This window comes from Megalops cyprinoides, chromosome 22, assembly GCF_013368585.1.
Source record: "Megalops cyprinoides isolate fMegCyp1 chromosome 22, fMegCyp1.pri, whole genome shotgun sequence".
In the NCBI taxonomy this organism is placed as follows: Eukaryota; Metazoa; Chordata; class Actinopteri; order Elopiformes; family Megalopidae; genus Megalops; species Megalops cyprinoides.
Genome location: NC_050604.1, coordinates 26,892,851 through 26,912,377, shown reverse-complemented (window position 1 = coordinate 26,912,377; position 19,527 = coordinate 26,892,851). Strand labels below are relative to the sequence as shown.

Genomic DNA, 19,527 nt, shown 5'->3' with positions numbered 1-19,527 from the left:
CCTCAGCGGCCCCTGCAGGTGAGTGCTGCACCTCCCGCTCCTCCTCAGGGAGCTGCTGAGGAGCTGCCCTCCCCGAGAGCGCCGTGCACTGCACACCGCCGGCAGGAAGAGACAAAGGGGAACATGCACAACCAAAGGCCGTCTGAGCTGTCATTACCTGTCATTACCTAAAGCGAATCCTAATCCGTATTACTCAAATAAAGAGACAAAATGCAATGAAAGCAAGTTCATTACCTTTTACAAATTTTTTACTAATGCACACACACACACATCTAAAATAATTTCTTTCACATGTGACGACTTATGACATACACGCCAAGGGCTGGCCAATCCAGAGCTGCGCATTAATCAAGAGCAGATTCATCAGATTCAGCTAGACACTCAGGTAGGAAAGAGACCGTTGGCTGTGACTGGCTCTGTGATTGGCTGGGGCTGCAGACCATATCGTAACAAGCAAAATGAGAATGCTTAATTGAGTTGCATTTGAATTGTATTATCAAAAAGAAAAAGAAATGTATACTTTAATATTGCACACTTTAGAACCAGTTGTCTGAATAAGTACTATATCAAAGTTATGAAAGATAGTTAAGGAACATAATATTTCTAATATACTATTTTCTTAATACATTAACAAATATCTAATTAAATCTGAATATTTTTTAACATATACATTGTGTATACCTATACCATATGAAAACAAAAACACCGGTCTTACAAAACATGTTCACTTGGCACCAAGATTGAAACTATCATTTTCACCACTGTAAATTCCTTTACAAATAGGCTACGGTGACGTATATTGCGGAAGGTGTCTTTCAATTCTTTTAGGGAAGGATGTTTGACAAATTAGTTCTCATTCTATACACCGTCGTAATGACGGCATGCACTCTACCGGCCGATACAAACACTACAGTCGTTGGATCTGCGCAAATACGGTGCTGACCAGCAGTTAAAACCCGTCTTTAACGAGCACTCAAACTGTTCCAGGGGGCTGGAGTTTACCGTAATCACCACCAATCGAGCGCATCACGTTTTCAAACTGTTCGCAAGCGTCTGCTCCAGTCTGTGAACTCGCTGAGACAGGTTTCGCTGAACATCACGGCTGTGAATGTATTCCAGAAACAGTTATAACCAGTGCCTACTGCAGTGAGTATAGCTCACCACATATAGTGTTATTTCAAAATATATAATATTTTACATTGTATATGTCTTAAAGTTGTTTTAGTATTAGGTTTAGTATTTTCTATTTTACAGTAAATTCTAAAACAGAAAGTATTCTTCACTCAGAGAGCTGTTAATACATGAAATATCCTACTGGGACTCCCACTGGAAGAGGAGACCACAGATTGTTTGAGTCAGGTCTGGCACTGTGTGAGGTACACAGCAGACTTTGGACAAAATGGGTTGGCTTTAGCTGATGAACCACACACACCCATCCTTCCACACTGTCTACAATACTGACCTAAGGACATTTTAGCTGCTGACAGTTAAAGTTTTCCCAGTTAGAGAGATTTAATGTGTCTTTTAAGATGACTTAGCATAACACCTTTGACACAGTGTACAAATGCGTAGTCTCTCTCCCTTCTTCCAACAGGTGTCCATGGGTCTTATGAATGTGCCATCTTATTTTTTTAAGATAATGTTTGCAAATAAAAAAACAGCTGTAGGGACCTTCCATTTTGTGTCCTCTTGAAGAAAGAGATTTTTCTTACACATGAGTACTCAGGTGTCTCTCAAGGTGACTTAAACGAGCAAATTTCCTCCCACATAATGTACAGTCGAACGGTTTTTCTCCAGTGTGCACCTGCTGGTGTCTGATCAGGTGACTACGTCGAGTGAAACCTCTGCCACATTGGGTGCAGCTAAATGGTCTCTCCCCTGTGTGATTTTGCAAGTGTCTTTTGGGGTAACTTAAATATGGAAAACATCTCCCACAGTACATGCAACTTGTCCGTTTCTCTCCTTTGTGGTTCTCTCCCAGGGTGTACAGGTTTGATTCTGCTGCGGTCTCTCTCACAACTGTTGGATCTCCCACAGGTCCGTATTGCTGCTGTGGTGTGGTGTGAGGTAAATCACTGGGTTCTCTGAGCCGGTACCATTGACTGCCTCCCTCATGTATTAGGTACTCGGAGCACTCCCCACTGATACTCGGTTCTTGCTGTTGGTGACAGTTTCCCCAGGTCTCTTCCAGTCCCTCCTTCTTGATAGTTAGTAATTCAGGTCCATTTTCCCCCAAGACTGCAAACTAACATAGCAACCAAAGGCATAGTTCTTATAGGAACACAATCCAACTGCGTTATTAGCATCACAGCAGTACTACTAAAACCACTACTACTGATAATGAATTATTACAGGTTATATTATAGTTATTCTACTGTGTAACAATATGATTGATATAATAATCACCATCATCACATAAGATCACAATAACAGTGTAAACAAACACACATGTTGAAACACGTGCACAAGAATGCAACTTTGCAACAATTTGGCTTCCTACGATAACGAGAATCTCAGAATACATTTACATGGTCTTGAGAATTAATCGGGGAGATACGCTTTGTTTAAGTAATTACTCAGTCAAACTGAAGAGTAAATTTCTGTGCATTCTAAAGATATCCAAAGTAAGCACATGGCACACTGTGATCACTGTTGTTATTATTAAATAACGGTGGCCAGAACAGCCCTACGATGTTGTTACCTCGTGCCGCTTTGCCTGTGGCGGTGCGTTTCCCTCGTGTTTTGGCTCTCCAGCTTCTCTGAAACTGTATCCCTGATTTCCAGAGACTTCCCCCGGAAAGTGGAGATTCCACCTGTCTGTTACAGCATGCGTCACTCAGGGTCACATTGCAATGCACACCGACACCGCGCGATGCTGCACACACTCACCAAACGCAGCGCGCTCTGCGGCGCGCGCTCCGCCGGACGCGTCCCCGGTGCGGTCTCGCGCTGCATTTCCATCCACCAGGCGCGTGCTCTCCATGACCTCGCGTTTTTCACTCTGTCCCTCGTCTTCGTTTCGGCTTTCGGACATTTCCCAGCGTAGCATGGCAGCGTAGTCCTCTACCAGTCTGATAATCTCTGCCGCTGCTGTTTTAGCCAATTTCTCCATGACGGAGGCCAACTGCATTTGAAAATGAGCAGAAACCGACATAGCTAGTAGCTATCGAGCTTGTTTAGTTTACACTCTCACATCACCAGCATTAAATTTTTCTCATGAGAAAATGCTCTCGGTTAGCAACATCGCTCCGTAAATGTACAAGTACAGCATTACACATTACGAATAACTAGCTATTTGCGGTCAATGTTTGGATACGGTAGAGTGGAAAGGAATACACATCCGTAAACAATGCTTTCTCTCCAAAATATTCAAAGCCAGAGGCGGGCATTGAGAATTTACCGTAAATACGTTAATCACCGCGTCCTTGTGTTTCTTGCTTTGAAGTTACAATCATTACCATGGGCACATACAGGCACTGCATGTCTTATTCAAACGCTAATCGAACCCTTAATTGCTTTGTTAACAATTTTCGACACTCAGAAAGCTTGAGATGGTGGCGCGATTTGAACAGATGCTTTTATTTTACATTTTATCGAAGGTGATTGTCTTTGGTCTTAAAAATGTTTTTCTGCACGCTAGTAAACAGTGGATCATTCAGTGATCAATAAGAATCACATAAATTTCCCCGCTATGTCCTAAAGACTGAATTTGCAATTTTGAAGATGTTGAGAGGATAGTATTTCTTTATTCTCTTAATAACGTTATTGCCAAGAACACACGGACACATTCAATTTTGCAGGAAAATTGCAATGCATGTAGCCATTCTGTTACGGCAGCTGACCTAATATTGTTTTAGTTAAATCTCATCAAATGTCATTCAGGTTAACAGCAATATCTTAGATCGACTGAATTTTCTGCCAATGGTAAAGTTAGTGTGATGAACTGTGAATAAGCCGACTGATTGTGGGCGTGGTATGGGGGGGGAGGGGGGTCTTGTGTAAAATCACGAGATCACAACTCTAGGATAAACGGTTCAAAAGTTATAAGCAAAAATGTACCTTGAAGTTTGGCCTGTTGGTGGCGCTACAGAGATGGATGGATTGACCCCAAATTTGAGGCCTGGATTCTTTGGACTGTCCTCTATCAATGTGCCAAATTTCATAAAATCCACCAAGGGGTTCTATGGGCTGGCATAGACTCCCAGAGGAGAAAGTATAATAATAATAGTGAAAAATTTTAACAAATACAAATTGAGTATTATCAGATATGATTTTACCTTTGTTATAATAATTCCTACTGGGTAACACATTACATGTCATGAGTCAGATCTGTGCATGTGAGCCCCATGCCAGGAGTAGCTGTAGACATGAGAGACTGTGAGAGTCTCGTCTGAATGCATGTCTGCCAGTTTCTCCCTGAGTGAAAGAGTTGAACACATTCTGATGCCGGATTTCTAGCACATCGTCTTACGAGCACCCCCCTCCCTGACAGTACAGTACAATGCAAGGCCTGGGTTTAGACTCAAAGCCTAACACCTCACCCATGCTTCTGTTGTTCATTTTCATAAGGGTTTAAGGGTGACCATGACACCCCAAACACCCCCTGATCCCAGTGACTGTTCAGAGCCTTAACCCTGCTGTCTTCATTTGTATACATTAACTGATTGTCAAAACACTGAGAAATGGGCAACTGCAAAATTTGATAAAAGTGATTCATTTGCCACCTGTCCAAGTACATTCCCACCATCATCCTTCAGCAAACTTTAAATACAGTGAAACTCACACTTCACTCATTCCTGCACTACATCAGCATATATAATGACAGTGCTGGGTGGAAAAGCTAGAAAGGCAGTCTCTACTTGCTCCTTAGCTGCAGAGCTCCTCAGGTGGGCCATCAGAGATTGGTATTCAGATCACCGTGACCATGAATGCAGCTCTTGCCAGAATATACCGCTCGTGTTTCAGGCTCATGCCACAGGGGGAGTGTTCCAAAGCAATGCTCACCGACAACTCCTACAAGATGTTCCTCTCTGTCAGTACACCATCTCTGTCAGATCACATCCGTTAAACCCCAATACAGTTATGATCCTACATCACAAGTCACCTTATATTACTTAAAATTCTCACTGTACACGGCAGAGTTTATTTTGTGCAGTGCCCTGTACCATTAAATTGTGCTAAAGTGCCTTGCAGTAGACCATATCCACAGAAAAAATTAGACTGAATGGGAGATGGTGAAAAATCATCCAAAGGGCAACTGAAATACACAATATGTGAGAAAGGATTTATTATTACACACATTGAAGTCATTGTGCCTCAGGCGGTAGACACTGGGGGAGAACAGGGGTTCAGGTTTTACGCTGTTCCTGGCTGAGGTCTGACCCTTGCCACATCATACCACCACTTTCTGTCGGGGGAGGGGCATAGCTCTCATCCTAACATATCATATCTCACATCTCATCATATTTTGTAGTAAATCTCTCTCTCTGAAGACCTGTTTGGTGAAAATCTCTATCTCTGAAAACCAGTTAAGTGTTCATTAGCCCAAAGGAAAAGAACCCTGATATGCACTATGAGTTTAAAAGAATATCTGGGACTCATTTTGGTGTAAATATCTCTCTCTCTTAAGTACAGATTGATGTAAATCCTTCTCTGTATCTCAATGTTAGGCTGGTGTAAATATCTCTTAATTTCTGAAAAATATCTGTAAATATCTGAACTTAATTTTACAGTGGACTACTCACCTGGTGTTTATCAGGAAAGCACTACTGGTAAGTATTGGAAGAAGCTGCTAGCTAATGATGTAACTAATGATATTACTTGACAACATAAATACCATTACAAATGTATCTGCCGGGGAGCTACCTGGTAACAACTGTTACTTAATAATCAGATAGTTCCTGTGACAAATTCCAGAGGCAACTTAAATCCCTTCTTTAGATTATTAATGTTAAAAAAGGCCAAATCCCTTTGTCCATCTATGTTTGTGTACACCACCCCTACCTCTCACAGACCTTTGTTTAAAAACCTGCCCAAACCTGTTCTGCTGCTCCCCTTATCAGCAGCACCCCCACAGGTAACCCGAGGCACCAACACACCCCGACACGCGCTCTGAACTGCCCATATCCACTGGCCACCAACAGGAGCCCCAACAGAGCGAAAGATTTTGGACATTAGAAAAGTTCTGGTGACTTCCCCTACTTCAGTGTTGCAGTGAAGAACTGGGGTCAGCAAACTCCCTGAGAGAAACTGCTGTGTGTGTGTGTGTGTCCATGCCAATAAAACCACACACACACACACACACACACACACACATCTCTTAAATAAAGCCCTGAACTAGTTACCTGACTGCTGTGTTCTGACCATCACATCACTGAGACAACAACATCATTCCTGAACCCAGTGTCCAGGTGAAACTGCCCCCTCAGTTTCAGTTTCAGTACCAGAGCTTCCTGGCTCTGGCAGTGAAAAGATCTCAGAGTGTGGGCATATTAACACCTATGATCTTTCTGCAGTCCTGATGGTGCACCGTAATCTATTGATGTCCTTTCCCACAGAAGGAAACATGATATGGGCTCACAGAGGCCTGGTAATTATTCTTTAATATCCAGATTAAAGTCATCAAAACTTTATACACCAGTTCTTATTAAATTGTTATTAAGTTGCCAAGTTAAATTCATAGTAATCGGCATATAAACCCATTATGCAATCACTAAATACTAAAATGTGTAATCATGTCATTGATACTATTTTTGTAATTATTCATAATTACCTGATAATGTAGTAATTGCGAGAATATGTTGGGATGTGACAATGTTACAAGGCATTTTGAGGGAACAGAATGTAACTATAGAAACAGAAACACTTTAGCATTTGTGTTCATACCAGTTTCATAAAATTTACGCGCTGAGTTCTGTGTAATAAAATAAAATTAAAATAAAATTTAATTACGTGGTAAGTACACAAAACAAGGCCAAAATACTTGTCACCATGTGAAAATGGTGAGTAATTACCAGTAACATTGATGAAATTTCTACAAAAATACTGACTGATTTCATGGGCATTACCAGGCATCAGCTAATCTGTTAAAAACAGTTGTTACCAATGAATTACTTTTAGTTTCATCAAATAGTTTCTTAAAATACTTGCCATTAAGTTGTTACCAAATTTTTACCATGTGTTTCCCTGATAAATCCCTGGTGCACATTGTAGCCTATGGTAAAATAAATAGCTACCATGCCAGCCACTGCAGAATGTCAGTGAAACTCACTGAGTGGGTGTGTCCTTACAGGAGTGTATAAAAGCAGACACACTTCTAATGGTGTGTTCAACAGCTCTGCTGCACAACACCTGAAACTTAACCTGCTGGGTACAGAAAACCTGTGCCAATCTACACACTACAAAGTACCATGGAGAGACTGCAGCACCAGCATTGGTAAGACTGTGTTTGATTCTTCATTGAGAGGGTCTGATTTGCCATCATTTCTGAAACTCCAATAGCCTGACACACCAAATTTTGCGAACACTCGTGTGATACTTTTGAAACAGAAGAGGTCTAAAGTAGAGGATTACAGGTCCTCCCCTTACTGTACTTCAGTAGTTTTGTTCTTTTCAGGTAAGAAAAAATATTTCCACCGGGGCCAATCATAATTATGTTACGATACAGAATACCAATCAAAGTCACAAATCACAAAGTGCTCAACAGTGCACGATTTACAGAGATGTGATGAAAGACATTTTCCCTGGATTTGGAGTTTTGCCTTGGTTTGAAGAAAGAAGGCCTATTCATGTAGTATTCTTAATTCAATCAATAGTAGGCTAGTTTTTGCACTGTAATGCAACTGGTTTTCATTTGAAAAGTCTTGCAGTATGGACAATTTACTGTTGAGTTCTTTTCGTTCATGGACAGAAGGTGGTGATGCCAAAAGTTCTATTTTGGTCTCAGTAAATACTCTGCATGCTACACACCTATCAAGAGTAAAAAAAATGATCAATTTTTACAACTGGCACACTCTTTGGGTTACTTTAACACCCTGAATTAGTTAATTGCTGCAAGCAAGATCAATGGAGATCAGTTTCAGTTACTCACAGTGCAGCTTGCTGATTTCCATGAATCACTGTTGTATGAGTGAAGTGCATCCTTCATATGCATGCTGTTTAATCTCTCTCTCTCTGTCTCTCTCTCTCTCTCTCTCTCTCTCTCTCTCTCTCTCTCTCTCTCTCTGTCTCTCTCTCTCTCTCTCTCTGTCTCTCTCTCTCTCTCTCTCTCTCTCTCTCTCTCTCTCTCTGTCTCTCTCTCTCTCTGTCTCTCTCTCGCTCTCTCTCTCTCTCTCTCTCTCTCTCTGTCTCTCTGTCTCTCTCTCTCTCTGTCTCTCTCTCTCTCTCTCTCTCTCTCTCCATCTCTCAAATAGACACACCATTGTTCTGGAAGTATGAGATGAAACACACAACCAAGCAGGAATAATAAGGGACAGTGCCCCCTCCTCACTGGCTGCTACTAAAGAATGCTAAGATCAACTTGCTTAAAAGCAAGTTACATCAGTGCATATAAAAAAGCCACATAAACAAGCGGAGCACATTTTAACAAAAGAGTCCATCATAAAATAAAAATGTTATTATAATATTTATATTAATATAACCCTACAGAATATAGCCACACAGAGACAGAAAGACACAAAGAAAGCAGAGAGAGGCACTCACACAGCCACTGAGAGACCACCAGACAGCAGAGAGGATGCTGGGATGCCAGGCTGTACACCTGCTTCACTGGCTGACGCTGGCGTCAGGGTTTGTGGAGTGCCTGTTTTTCAGTGCATTCCTTTTCGGCTGGGCCTCCCTGGTGTATGTCCTGAAGATGGAGGGCTACTTCAGCAACTTCTGCGTCAACTCCACTGCGGCCAACAGCAGCATGTACACAGGTAAGTGTGTTATACCGCTGGGGCCAACAGCACTGTGTACACAGAGTGTGTTATACCACTGGGGCCAACAGCACTGTGTACACAGGTCAGTGTGTTACACCGCTGGGGCCAACAGCACTGTGTACACAGGTGAGTGTGTTACACCATATTCAGGGCAGCACGTCTCTTATTCTCCTGTACAGAGTTCAGGCCTGTAATTCCAGTGCTTCCTGCTTTATGTGTGGTTTCTATGAGGCCTTCCTCTCTCTCCTGCTCCCAGACTGCAGTGGACAGGACGAGCAGTTCTCCCTGATCTTCACCGTCGGTTGCCTTGCAGCCAACTTCCTCACCCTTCCCAACGGATTCATACTGGACCGCTTTGGCACCATGGCAGTGCGAATCCTGGCAATGTGAGTTCATCCACATACAGCTGATAGACTGCAGAACATGTAGACAGAGAACAGCACAGAAACAGTTCCTGAGTGGTATGCTGTCTGTGTTTTGAGGTTTCATCAGCCTTGAGTTTTAAGCTTTTGATACATTTCTCAACATTACACATTGCAGTGGCTATTCTCAATTTCTATCACTAGCGATTTCTATCACCATCACTCTTATTTTCATTTCATTTTGCAAATGAAGTTAAAGAGGTTACAGCTTGGTAGTGGTTGGAGGGGAAAAAGTCTATGGAGCTGCATTTACACATTACGAATCTGTGAAACCAGGCTAGTCTGGGGTGCCGATGGGAATATAGAGTGGAAGGATCAAGGGATCAGAAGTGATTGGTCTAGCTTCAGTCCATGACAAGTGTGAACTGACTGGTTTAAATGCACTCTGTAAACATGCAACCCACCTGGCTGTGTAGCATAGTGGTAAGCAGCAGGACCCGTAACTGAAAGGTTGCTGGTTCAATTCCTGGATGGGGCACTGCTGTTGTACGCTTGGGCAAGGTACTTAACACAGAGCTGCCTAAGTAAATAATGTCCAGCTGTATAAATGGGTAACATGAAAAAAATTGTAACCTATGTAAGTTGCTCTGGATAAGAGCATCTACTAAATGCCAATAATGTAATAATGAAATGTAATGCATTCATTGGTGGTGCCAATGAGATGTGATAACAATGATTAAAAACCAGTCCGTCTGCGTTGCTTTTGCAGATCTCTTTATACCACTGGCACCTTGCTGATGGCCTTTTCAAGAGCAGGTAAATGGGGGTGTGGGGGGTTGGTTGTTCTGTTAATGGCATGAGGATACAGCGCCACCCCTGCTCTATGTGGTGATGACGAGTATTACACAGAAATTGCTAGTGGGATGGTCCCCCTTCCATAATGTTTCAAAATTATCGTGTTACTGTATGTCACAATATTTGAATTTCTAAAAGAATGTACATCAACTTTGTTAGTTTTTATGAGCATAAGGGGTGAAGTTCATCTGTCTATTTCTCTGTCACACACAGACTTCTCCATCTTAGTCTACCCTGCTATGTTATGCATTTCTGGGGGTGGCGTGTCACTCTTTATCACTAACATGCAGGTAAGTCCACAGGTCTACACTACACTGACACCACATCAGGGAAGGGAATACTACATAAACATGCATACTAGGTGAGGATTACGATGAGGATTAAATGTTGAAAAAACTAAGTGACTTGAAAATAGCCAGCTACCTATCTCAGCATCTCAGTCAGTTGTTAGTGATCATTATGCTCTAAGATGTGGCTACTTGAGCTCTTCTGCGGGAATTAATAGGTAGCTGTAGCAACTTCTGTAGCTAGTTGTCAGTAATTCATGCTGAAGAGCGATGAATTCAGTTCTGAAACACTCTCGCAGGCAGCCAATGGCTATGTTTCATACTGCAACTTATACAGCACACTCCAATGGAGTAGGTGCTCACTAGAGGAGAGTCGCTACTCTGCTAACCCCAAAAGAGCAACTTGCAACTTACTGACATTCACATGGTGCCTGAGAGCAGTGAGATGAGCTGCCTCTGTAGACGTACCCAGCCCCGTCTCTGGAGGACAGCTTGTTCCGCTGCTGAACCCCAGGTGTATATGTTTGCACATTTGGAAAGGTCAAATCTCAAGTCTCCTCAGCCTGCCAATGGAGAACATTATTGACATGGAAATATGTACATTTAGACGGAGTTTATGCATTGTCTATTTTTAAGAGGGTTTAATATTCCATTGATAACAGCAACTGAGTGTCTGTAGCTGCTTCTGTCCCCTGCTAACTCTGCTAACTCTGCTAACCTGCTAACTCTGCTAACCCTGCTAACTCTGCTAACCTGCTAACTCTGCTAACCTACTAACCTGCTTACTCTGCTTACCCTGCTAACTCTGCTAACCTGCTTACTCTGCTAACCTGCTAACTCTGCTAACCTGCTTACTCTGCTAACCTGCTAACTCTGCTAACCTGCTAACTCTGCTAACCTGCTAACTCTGCTTACTCTGCTAACCCAGGTGGGGAACCTGTTCTCCTCTCGTCGGTCCACCATCATCACTCTCTACACTGGAGCATATAACTCCACTGCTATTGTCTTCCTGATCATCAAGGTAAGAGCTCTGCTCACATAAACTGTGAAAATCTTTATGTGACTGTGACTCTCTATACTGTTACTTTCTATCTTTGTCTTTTCTATCTTTCTTTTACTCTCAAATTAGTTCAGTTTAATTCAGACATGAATGGACTTTCTGCGTATACTACAAAAGGCCATAATGTGTATATACAGACACACATTATATATACATATATATAGTTAAATAATTAAATAATACAGATAGATCATTAAAGATAGATAACTTTTAAAAATGGGTTTTAGCTGCAAGTTATGAAACCAGTTTCAATGGATGTATGCTGAAAATTTCTGCAGACCATGTGTATCGTAAGCAAGGGAGAGCTCAAATCACTGATCAGTGGCCAACTGCTCAACAATGCAGAGATGATTCCATGAGATCATTCTTAAAAATGATTTTATTACTCACAAGTCCATGTGACCATAATGAAGTGTTTTCTCTTTCAAACCTTTGTTTTCAAACTGCCTTTTCACATACACACTTCACACACAGGTATACGATCAAACATTATGTGTTATGCATGGCTTTATTGTACTTTTAACCAAAGCTTTTAAAAATTTAAATATGCACAAATCTGTTTAAAACATTTTAAATTTGAGAGTTCTCTCTCATTCCAGGTGCTGTATGAGAGAGGGGTCTCTCTGCGCTCCTCTTTCCTCTTCATGTCCGCCTGCAGCATCATCCACCTCCTCCGAACTTTCCTCCTCATGCCCAAGACTCACATCCCCTGCCCACTGCCTGAGGACTACACTTATGGGTATGGACTACATTTCCCACAATGTAGCCTGCCCAGGCTGCAGTGTCCAGTTTCACAAGAACCATCATTTTCTCTGTCTGTATTTTACACCCCTGCAGAAAGGGTCTAACATGAGACTAGATGACATGACATGACATTAGATACATGCGCTCACTGCTCTTATTTTGTTTCACCCACAAGTGGGCGTTTAAACTCTCCCACCTTTCCCTCTCTCTTTAGAGAAAGGTGGTTGGCCTTTTGCCAACTTTGTGGTTCCTGCAGTCAGGAAGTGTTGATGTTGAGGCGCCTCCAGTGAGAGGCTTAGGGGGAGATCTGAGATGCAGCACTGGTCTCCATGTCTTTTATCCTCCTATGTGCATATCTGTTTCTGCAACAGAAACAAAGTTAAATGTGTGACTCATCTGTAAGTTGCGGTCCATCTTGGTGCAGACAGGCTCTAACTGCAGTTTCAGTCTGCAGTCTGCAGGGTGCATCTCCTTGTCTGTCAGTATCCTCTGTATATCACTGTTGCTGGAACAGAGGCGGAGCCAAACGTCAGTCTCATCTCAAACATCATTGGCTACTTTCTGACAGATTGAGCAGCTGTGGCCAATCCAAGAGACCAGAGCAGCAGGGGGCGGTGAGGACAGGCACCAATGGGAATGTGTTACGTGAGGAGCGGCTGGAGAGCGCCCCCTCTCAGCCTGAGGACTCACAGCAATCTCCAGACCCGGCTGTGAATGGTGTGTATTTTTGCTTTCTCTGCTGATTGAATTTCTTACTCTTCTCTGTTGAAGAGGAGCAGTTTACTATGTACAATCAAACTGTTCCGTCTGCAACATCAACAGCAGCCCAGTCTTCAAGAGCTGTTTTTACACAAAAAGATGCAAATGGGAATTAGCTGTAATAGAATAGAATAGAATAGAATATATCTTTATTGTCCACCAGGGTGGAAATCTGTCTTTGGCTCACCAAAACACAAGAACAACAACATAAGAAACAGACAGGCAGCTAATAAAACAAACACGCAGACAAGGTCACATTGCACATTAAAATAAATAAATAAATAAATAAAAACCGTTCATGTCAGTGTCTGTGGCTTGAATCTTATCAGTCACTTGTAGAGTTAAGAATGGTAATGGCACTTGGGATGAAGGACTTCTTAAATACATTTTTATTTGCCAGAGGGACTCTATAGCCCTAGAGTCCCATGTTTGAACTCTATGTAAGATTCAAACTTGATTTTGAACATTGAGCACTTATTTTTAGAAAACAGAGAGGGGGTGTAGTTGAAACTTAAAAAAAAATGCATGACATGAACAAATCATAAATTGGCTTGGATGGATTCACAGATGGGACAGAGAACTCATCAGGTGAAAATTCATTCCACAAAATCAGATTTCACACTCTCCTGGGCTGTATAAACATTCTGAACTTTTTTCTACATACATTTTAACTATCAGAATTTAAGCAAAGTTATGGTAAAAACTGTGTTTGAACCATTTAAGAGCGATTCAACATTTCATCCTGACTGGCCCTAAGATGGGTAAGTCATACCCCTGAAATGGGCTGTTGTCTGCGTCCCAGTGTAAGTGAGCAACTCTTCGTGAACGTCACATGACGTCACCTAACTACACTGCCCACACAAAAAATAATATGTTGAGAATATCAGTAGACGCTCATACCGTGGTAACAGTAGCAAAAATAAATAAATAAAATTAAGGCTAAACAAACAGCAAGCCAAAACTCTTTACCACATCTCTGGATAGCACGCAAATCAGTTTCACACCCCGTCAGACCTTTCTTCCGTCATGCGATCAGCGTTAATGCTACACTACACTACACTCATCCGAACATCACTTGTAAACATACTGCACCCTTCTTAGTGAAACGAACAATCACCTCGTAGTGCACTTTATTTTTATGCTTCTGCTGTATGAGAAGCTCCCTTGCATCTGATGCCAATTTCCACATCTAGGTTTGTCCAGCTGTTTCCCCGCTGTTCGCCGTCGGGTCCGCTTAGCGTAGGCAACGGGCGCTGTCAAACTAGACATGGAGTGAGGGAAAAAGTTTCGCGTCAGCATTTATTCTCTGACATCATTCATTGTGTTTCTTAACGGAATTTTTACTTTCGACAAAGAGTGGGTGCAAGTTATGCGATCGCTTTTAATACCTAGCTAGCATGTGATTAAAGACAATCTCACAGAGTGCTGTTTATGTTGGCAGCTGCCTAGCGATATACCTCTCTTGTGCCACCAAAACAGCAAAATCGTAGGATTTACATTCATTTTAGTTTCAGCTAACCTAAAGACCACAGACAATAACCAATACAATAAAGCTAAATAGCCACCAAGCCAGCCAGACGGCATTTAACCGTGAAAGCCCTCTGCCGCACTGCAACACCGCTCGCTTTGCTAGGGATTACAAAACGGTCCCACCCATCGCAAAGATGATTGGTTAAGGTAACTATTACTCAAAAATATATATTGTGATTCACTTGAAATTTTGACATCGCAACCAATGGCTGAGCTAGATTTTTCGCACTACAGTCTACCATAGAAAAATTATGATTGGATAATTTTTCTCTTCAGCGTTAGCTTCCATTTTCAACGCAATCAGGAGAGACGCAAATGGAATATTGCAAAGATGAAATAGAATTTAAATAAATAAAGACGTGACAATACATTAAGTAAAGAAAAGTAGTAATTGTTATAACATTTTGACAAATGTTTGAAGACCCTGACAGTTCCCCAGGAGGGGAGAATATAAATTAGAGAATTTTTAGCCCAATCAATATATTTAAAATATGTGTGTTATTGCCATTTTGGTATTTTTCAGTATACCTCTGCTTTGCATGTGTAATAACAGTTTTTACAATATATTCTTGATCTGAATAACATTTTATGACAAACTGTATATCATTTCTGAACAAGAACAGACAAAGAGGAACTTGGAAGTGTGTTGTTATAGACATTTACTGTTATCATTCCAGCAGCTTGGCTCATGACAAAACAATAGCAGCTCAGAATATGAGCGCGAATCCACATAAACCGATGGAAACAGCAGAAATGGTGACATCTGGAAATCGTGTCTGAGTCATAATGCTAGGACTGTTGATGCTACAGACATTACTAAGTGCTTTGCTTCATTGAGAGATATATTTATGTTTAATTTCTGCATTTCGTCAGAGAGCGATATTATATGATATTGCTCAGGAAAATCACTTTAATCACATTTTAAAATCACAAATTACTGTTTTGGACAAAATTACTTAACAGCAGGCAGTGCTGAAAGATAACAATACTGATTTTTGGAAAAATCATGTCTTCCTCTAGACTCATCTTTCCCCTTAGTAACAAACTAAACAACAAAAAGTTAATTTTTGATCCCTAAGCAACACCCACTTTCAATTTGAATTAATTCACAGTTTGTTTGAGCCAACACTACAGTCATTCGTTGCACCAGCTATTCATGTTTAATTGAAATGCAGTGAAATAATCCTGCTTGGTGTAAGCACTGTGTTCTGTTTTTGTGTGAGAAACACTCTTCCATACAGTGATGATCAATACCATCTGTGATAAGTTTGGTTAAAAAATGGTGCGTTTTTAGGAGCTGAGGTTGTGAAGCTGTGAATAAAAAAATCCTGGAAATCCAGACAAAGTGAAGAGTACTTACAGGTCCATTTGGTCAAAGGGAGCAATCAGGGATGAGTGAAAATTGTTTGTGTCAGTTGAGACCCCCCTCAACCATGTGCCTAGCCACCATTATGAGGGCAAGTGGGAAAAAATGTTGTTTACGAAACGGCTTAACAGCATCTATGCACAAACCCTGCTAGCACATTATAGGACCTTCAGGGAGCCATTAGAGAAAAGGATAGCAGCCAGGCTCTGGCAGCTCCCCGCTCTGTCCACCAAAGCGTGAGAGCTAGTTATAAACAATGTGTACAACAGAGAGGGGCTATTAAAGTGCATGAAGTAGCTTTTATTACAAGAGATTCTTAAAAAGCTGAAACAACATTTCACACTTCCAGTGCTTAAAGAAGTATTGAAATATTGAAATTATTTCCATCAGAAACCAGTTTTAGGAGCTGCGTCCTGTCCTGGTTCTTCGCATGGCACCTGTTGTGGCTCTCTGTGATGCAGCTGAGACAGTACTTCTATGTGGGCACTTTGAACCCCACGCTCAACCGCCTGACTGAGGGAGACCCCACCCTGGGTAATAACAACACCCGCATTCATATTCTCTCTGTCAGTGCAGAGTTACTGTATTATACTGTATCTACCAGTCTCTGTATCTATACTGTGCTGTGTTAGCCCTCTCTCTCAGTGCAGTGCTAATGTACTGTAGCATGCAGTCAGTCACTGTATCTTTATGGTACTGTAACCACCTCTCTCTTTCAGTGAGTAGCTACACCAATGCCTTTTCCTTCACCCAGATGTGTGGAGTTTTCTGCGCCCCCTGGAATGGACTCATTATGGACCGTAATAAAGGGAAGCCGCTGGCCCCAGGTAAGTACAGGTATTACGAGTAATCAGCATGAAGAGATAATAGTAATAATCAGTATGATAATATTTGCAGCAATTTTAAAACACTGGCAATAAAGCATCAACTAATGTATGAAGTGTCCCTCTCTCTCTGTCCTAGGAGAGACAGAGAAGGAGGCAGACCTGCGTTCCTCCGCTCTCTCCCTCTTCCTCACCGCTCTCCTGTGCCTCCTCTTCAACATCTGTGCTGCCATTCCATTCCTGCCTCTGCAGTACCTCACCTTTGTCCTGCAGATCCTCAATCGCTGCTTCCTGTACGGAGGCAACTACGCCTTCATCAGCATTGCGTAAGTGCTGGAGTAGGAGAAGCATTCACGCTGAGTGGGAGGCATGCGTCTCTCTCTCTGTCCCTCCCTGTTACCCCTCCTCTGTCTCCCTCTCTCTCACCTTCTCATGCTCTCTCTGTTTCTCTCCCTCTCTCTCCACAGGTTTCCCTCCTGCCATTATGGGAAGCTGTGTGCCTTGACGCTTTTAATGGCATCTGTGGTGCTGCTGTTGCAGTTCCCCATACTGTTCCTGGTCAATGACGTCCTGCAGGGAAACCCCCTCTACGTGAGTTAAGCCCCACACGGCCAGCCTGCGTGCTGTCTGACAAGTGCAAAAGTGAAAAGTGCAAGCACTCAAACCAAACTTCACCACAAGGGGTGTGGGTGCTGTCATAGGGCACCTTAAAGTATTTCCATTAATTTCCAGCCACCACAACATGTTTAAGGCTCAGGCAGCCCATTGCACCACTCGGTGAGAAGAGGAGAGAAGAGATGCTGAGATGAGTAACATTCCCAGGAGGGGACTTCTAGGCTCCCAGAGACAGGGGAAGAGAATGGATTATTGGGAGGGTAGGGGGGTGATGATAGATTATAGTACAGAGGGCCTTTTTGTTGCTGCTGGGTAAGATAGATCCAGAGGTTTTGGAAAATTTTTTCTGAGCCATAACAAGTGGCCAATGAAGAGAGATGAGTAGAGGGCTGACACAACATTTTGGGAGTTTGTAAATCAGTCAAGCATCTGCGTTTCGAATCAGCTAGAGGGGTCTGATGTGATGTCTGATGATGGTCTAGTGTGGAGAGCATGACAGCTTGGACCAAGAATCATGCTGAGCTGGTAATAGGAATTGGCTGGATTTCTCATGTTTAATGTCACTTCCTAAACACAACAATAACTCTCATGTCCCCTCACTCAAAGCCTTATTGAGTGATAGTGACAGCTCATTAAGAACGCTCTAAGTTTTGAATTACATGCCAGTGTCAAGTGCTTTTCTCTTACAAAAACCCAATGCGATGTTGCATCAAAAATGTGTTCCAGAATTGTTCCACTACACAGAAGGATGACAGGCACAGTTACCTGAAGTGTTCTCACAAGCAGAATTAATATTTGTAGATGAATTTAACCCTGTTGGTTCAGTTCTAAGATGACATTAAAGAAAGTGACTCTGCTGTGCATCCCCCAAGCTTCTCTGTGTCACTGTGCTTCTCCCTCCAGGTGGATATCGCTCTGACTCTGCTGAGTCTGTTGGCCTTCATCCACCCTCTCTACATCTACCTCCACTGCCGAAGACTGGCCGCACGCCGCCGCGGTTGAAAAACCTTCTAAATGCAAAACCAAAGTGCAAGGGTTCATGGGAAACATCTGTGGATCTTTTTAAAGAATCTTATTTCATTTTAGCCCTGTGAGACTTAATGCCTTTTGAGTTATATTATTCCTGTACAGCAAGTTATTCAGTGAAGTCAGTCAGGATACTTACTATTCAGGCTCGGAATATTGTAAAAGTGATTTTTAAGAGTTTATAAGAGACAAGATGTAGTTATATTTATATATATATATATATATATATATTATATATATATATATGTGTGTGTGTGTGTATGTATGTATACACGTGGCTATGTATTTTATTTATTTGTTGAAAAATATTCTGTAAATATTTTACATACACTATATGGACAAAAGTATTCGGATGCCTGACCATTACATTGTACTGACATTGTATTCAAATACATATACTTTAATATGGAGTTGGTCCCCCTTTTGCAGCTATAACAGCTTCCACTCTTCTTGGAAGGCTTTCTACAAGATGTTTGTGTTTCTGTGGGAATTTGTGCCCATTCATTCTGTAGAGCATATATGAGGTCAGGCACTGATGTTGGATGAGAAGGCTCGCAATCTCCGTTCCAGTTCATCCCAAAGGTGCTCGATGGGGTTGAGGTCAGGGCTCTGTGCGGGCCAGTCAAGTTCTTCCACGCCGAAGTCACCAAACCATGTCTTTATAGTCCTTGCTTTGTGCACTGGGGCACAGTCATGTTGGAATAGAAAAGGGCCTTCCCCAAACTGTTGCCACAAAGTTGGAAGCATAGCATTGTCCAAAATGTCTTGGTATGCTGAAGCATTAAGATTGCCCTTCACTGGAGATAAGGGGCCTAGCCCAAACCCTGAAAAACAGGTGTGGCCAAATTTAAGTTGCTGCTAGTGTCCATGCATTTTGTGGTATTGTGTTCAGACTGATCACGGCACCATCGATGCACCACAGGCACTCCAGGGCAGGCGTCAGCGTTTTCATTCACACCACTTGTAGCTTCACTTTGACACCCTGTCATTCCCATCTGTCACAAAGTGAAATTGCTTGTAAAAACAGAAAATTACAGAAATGCACATATCCTGGCTCATCCATGTTTTCAAATGTGTGCAAAAGGTGGTTTGGTGGAGCTGCTAGACAGCAGTTGTGTCTGACACAGAGTAGCAGATATGAGGTCAAGGACTGAGGTGTTCACTGTAAGACTGAATCC

At 42.1% G+C, this 19,527-nt stretch overlaps 2 protein-coding genes across 2 annotated transcripts; one reads left to right on the top strand and one right to left on the bottom strand.

Moving 5' to 3' along the window:
- Positions 1 to 1,367: 1,367 nt before the first annotated feature.
- LOC118769935 (zinc finger and SCAN domain-containing protein 2-like) lies at positions 1,368 to 3,325 on the bottom strand. Its single transcript, XM_036517360.1, has 3 exons — positions 2,890 to 3,325; positions 2,702 to 2,817; positions 1,368 to 2,245 (listed from the first exon to the last, which is right to left on the bottom strand). Exons 1-3 carry the CDS (start codon positions 3,152 to 3,154, stop codon positions 1,709 to 1,711), a joined length of 918 nt encoding a protein of 305 aa, XP_036373253.1. The 5' UTR covers positions 3,155 to 3,325; the 3' UTR covers positions 1,368 to 1,708.
- Positions 3,326 to 8,734: 5,409 nt separating this feature from the next.
- Positions 8,735 to 18,325, top strand: LOC118769535 (solute carrier family 43 member 3-like). Its single transcript, XM_036516665.1, has 12 exons — positions 8,735 to 8,918; positions 9,178 to 9,307; positions 10,053 to 10,099; positions 10,352 to 10,428; positions 11,354 to 11,446; positions 12,085 to 12,224; positions 12,798 to 12,946; positions 16,275 to 16,418; positions 16,604 to 16,711; positions 16,848 to 17,034; positions 17,176 to 17,299; positions 18,227 to 18,325. Exons 1-12 carry the CDS (start codon positions 8,735 to 8,737, stop codon positions 18,323 to 18,325), a joined length of 1,482 nt encoding a protein of 493 aa, XP_036372558.1.
- The last annotated feature ends 1,202 nt before the right edge of the window (positions 18,326 to 19,527 follow it).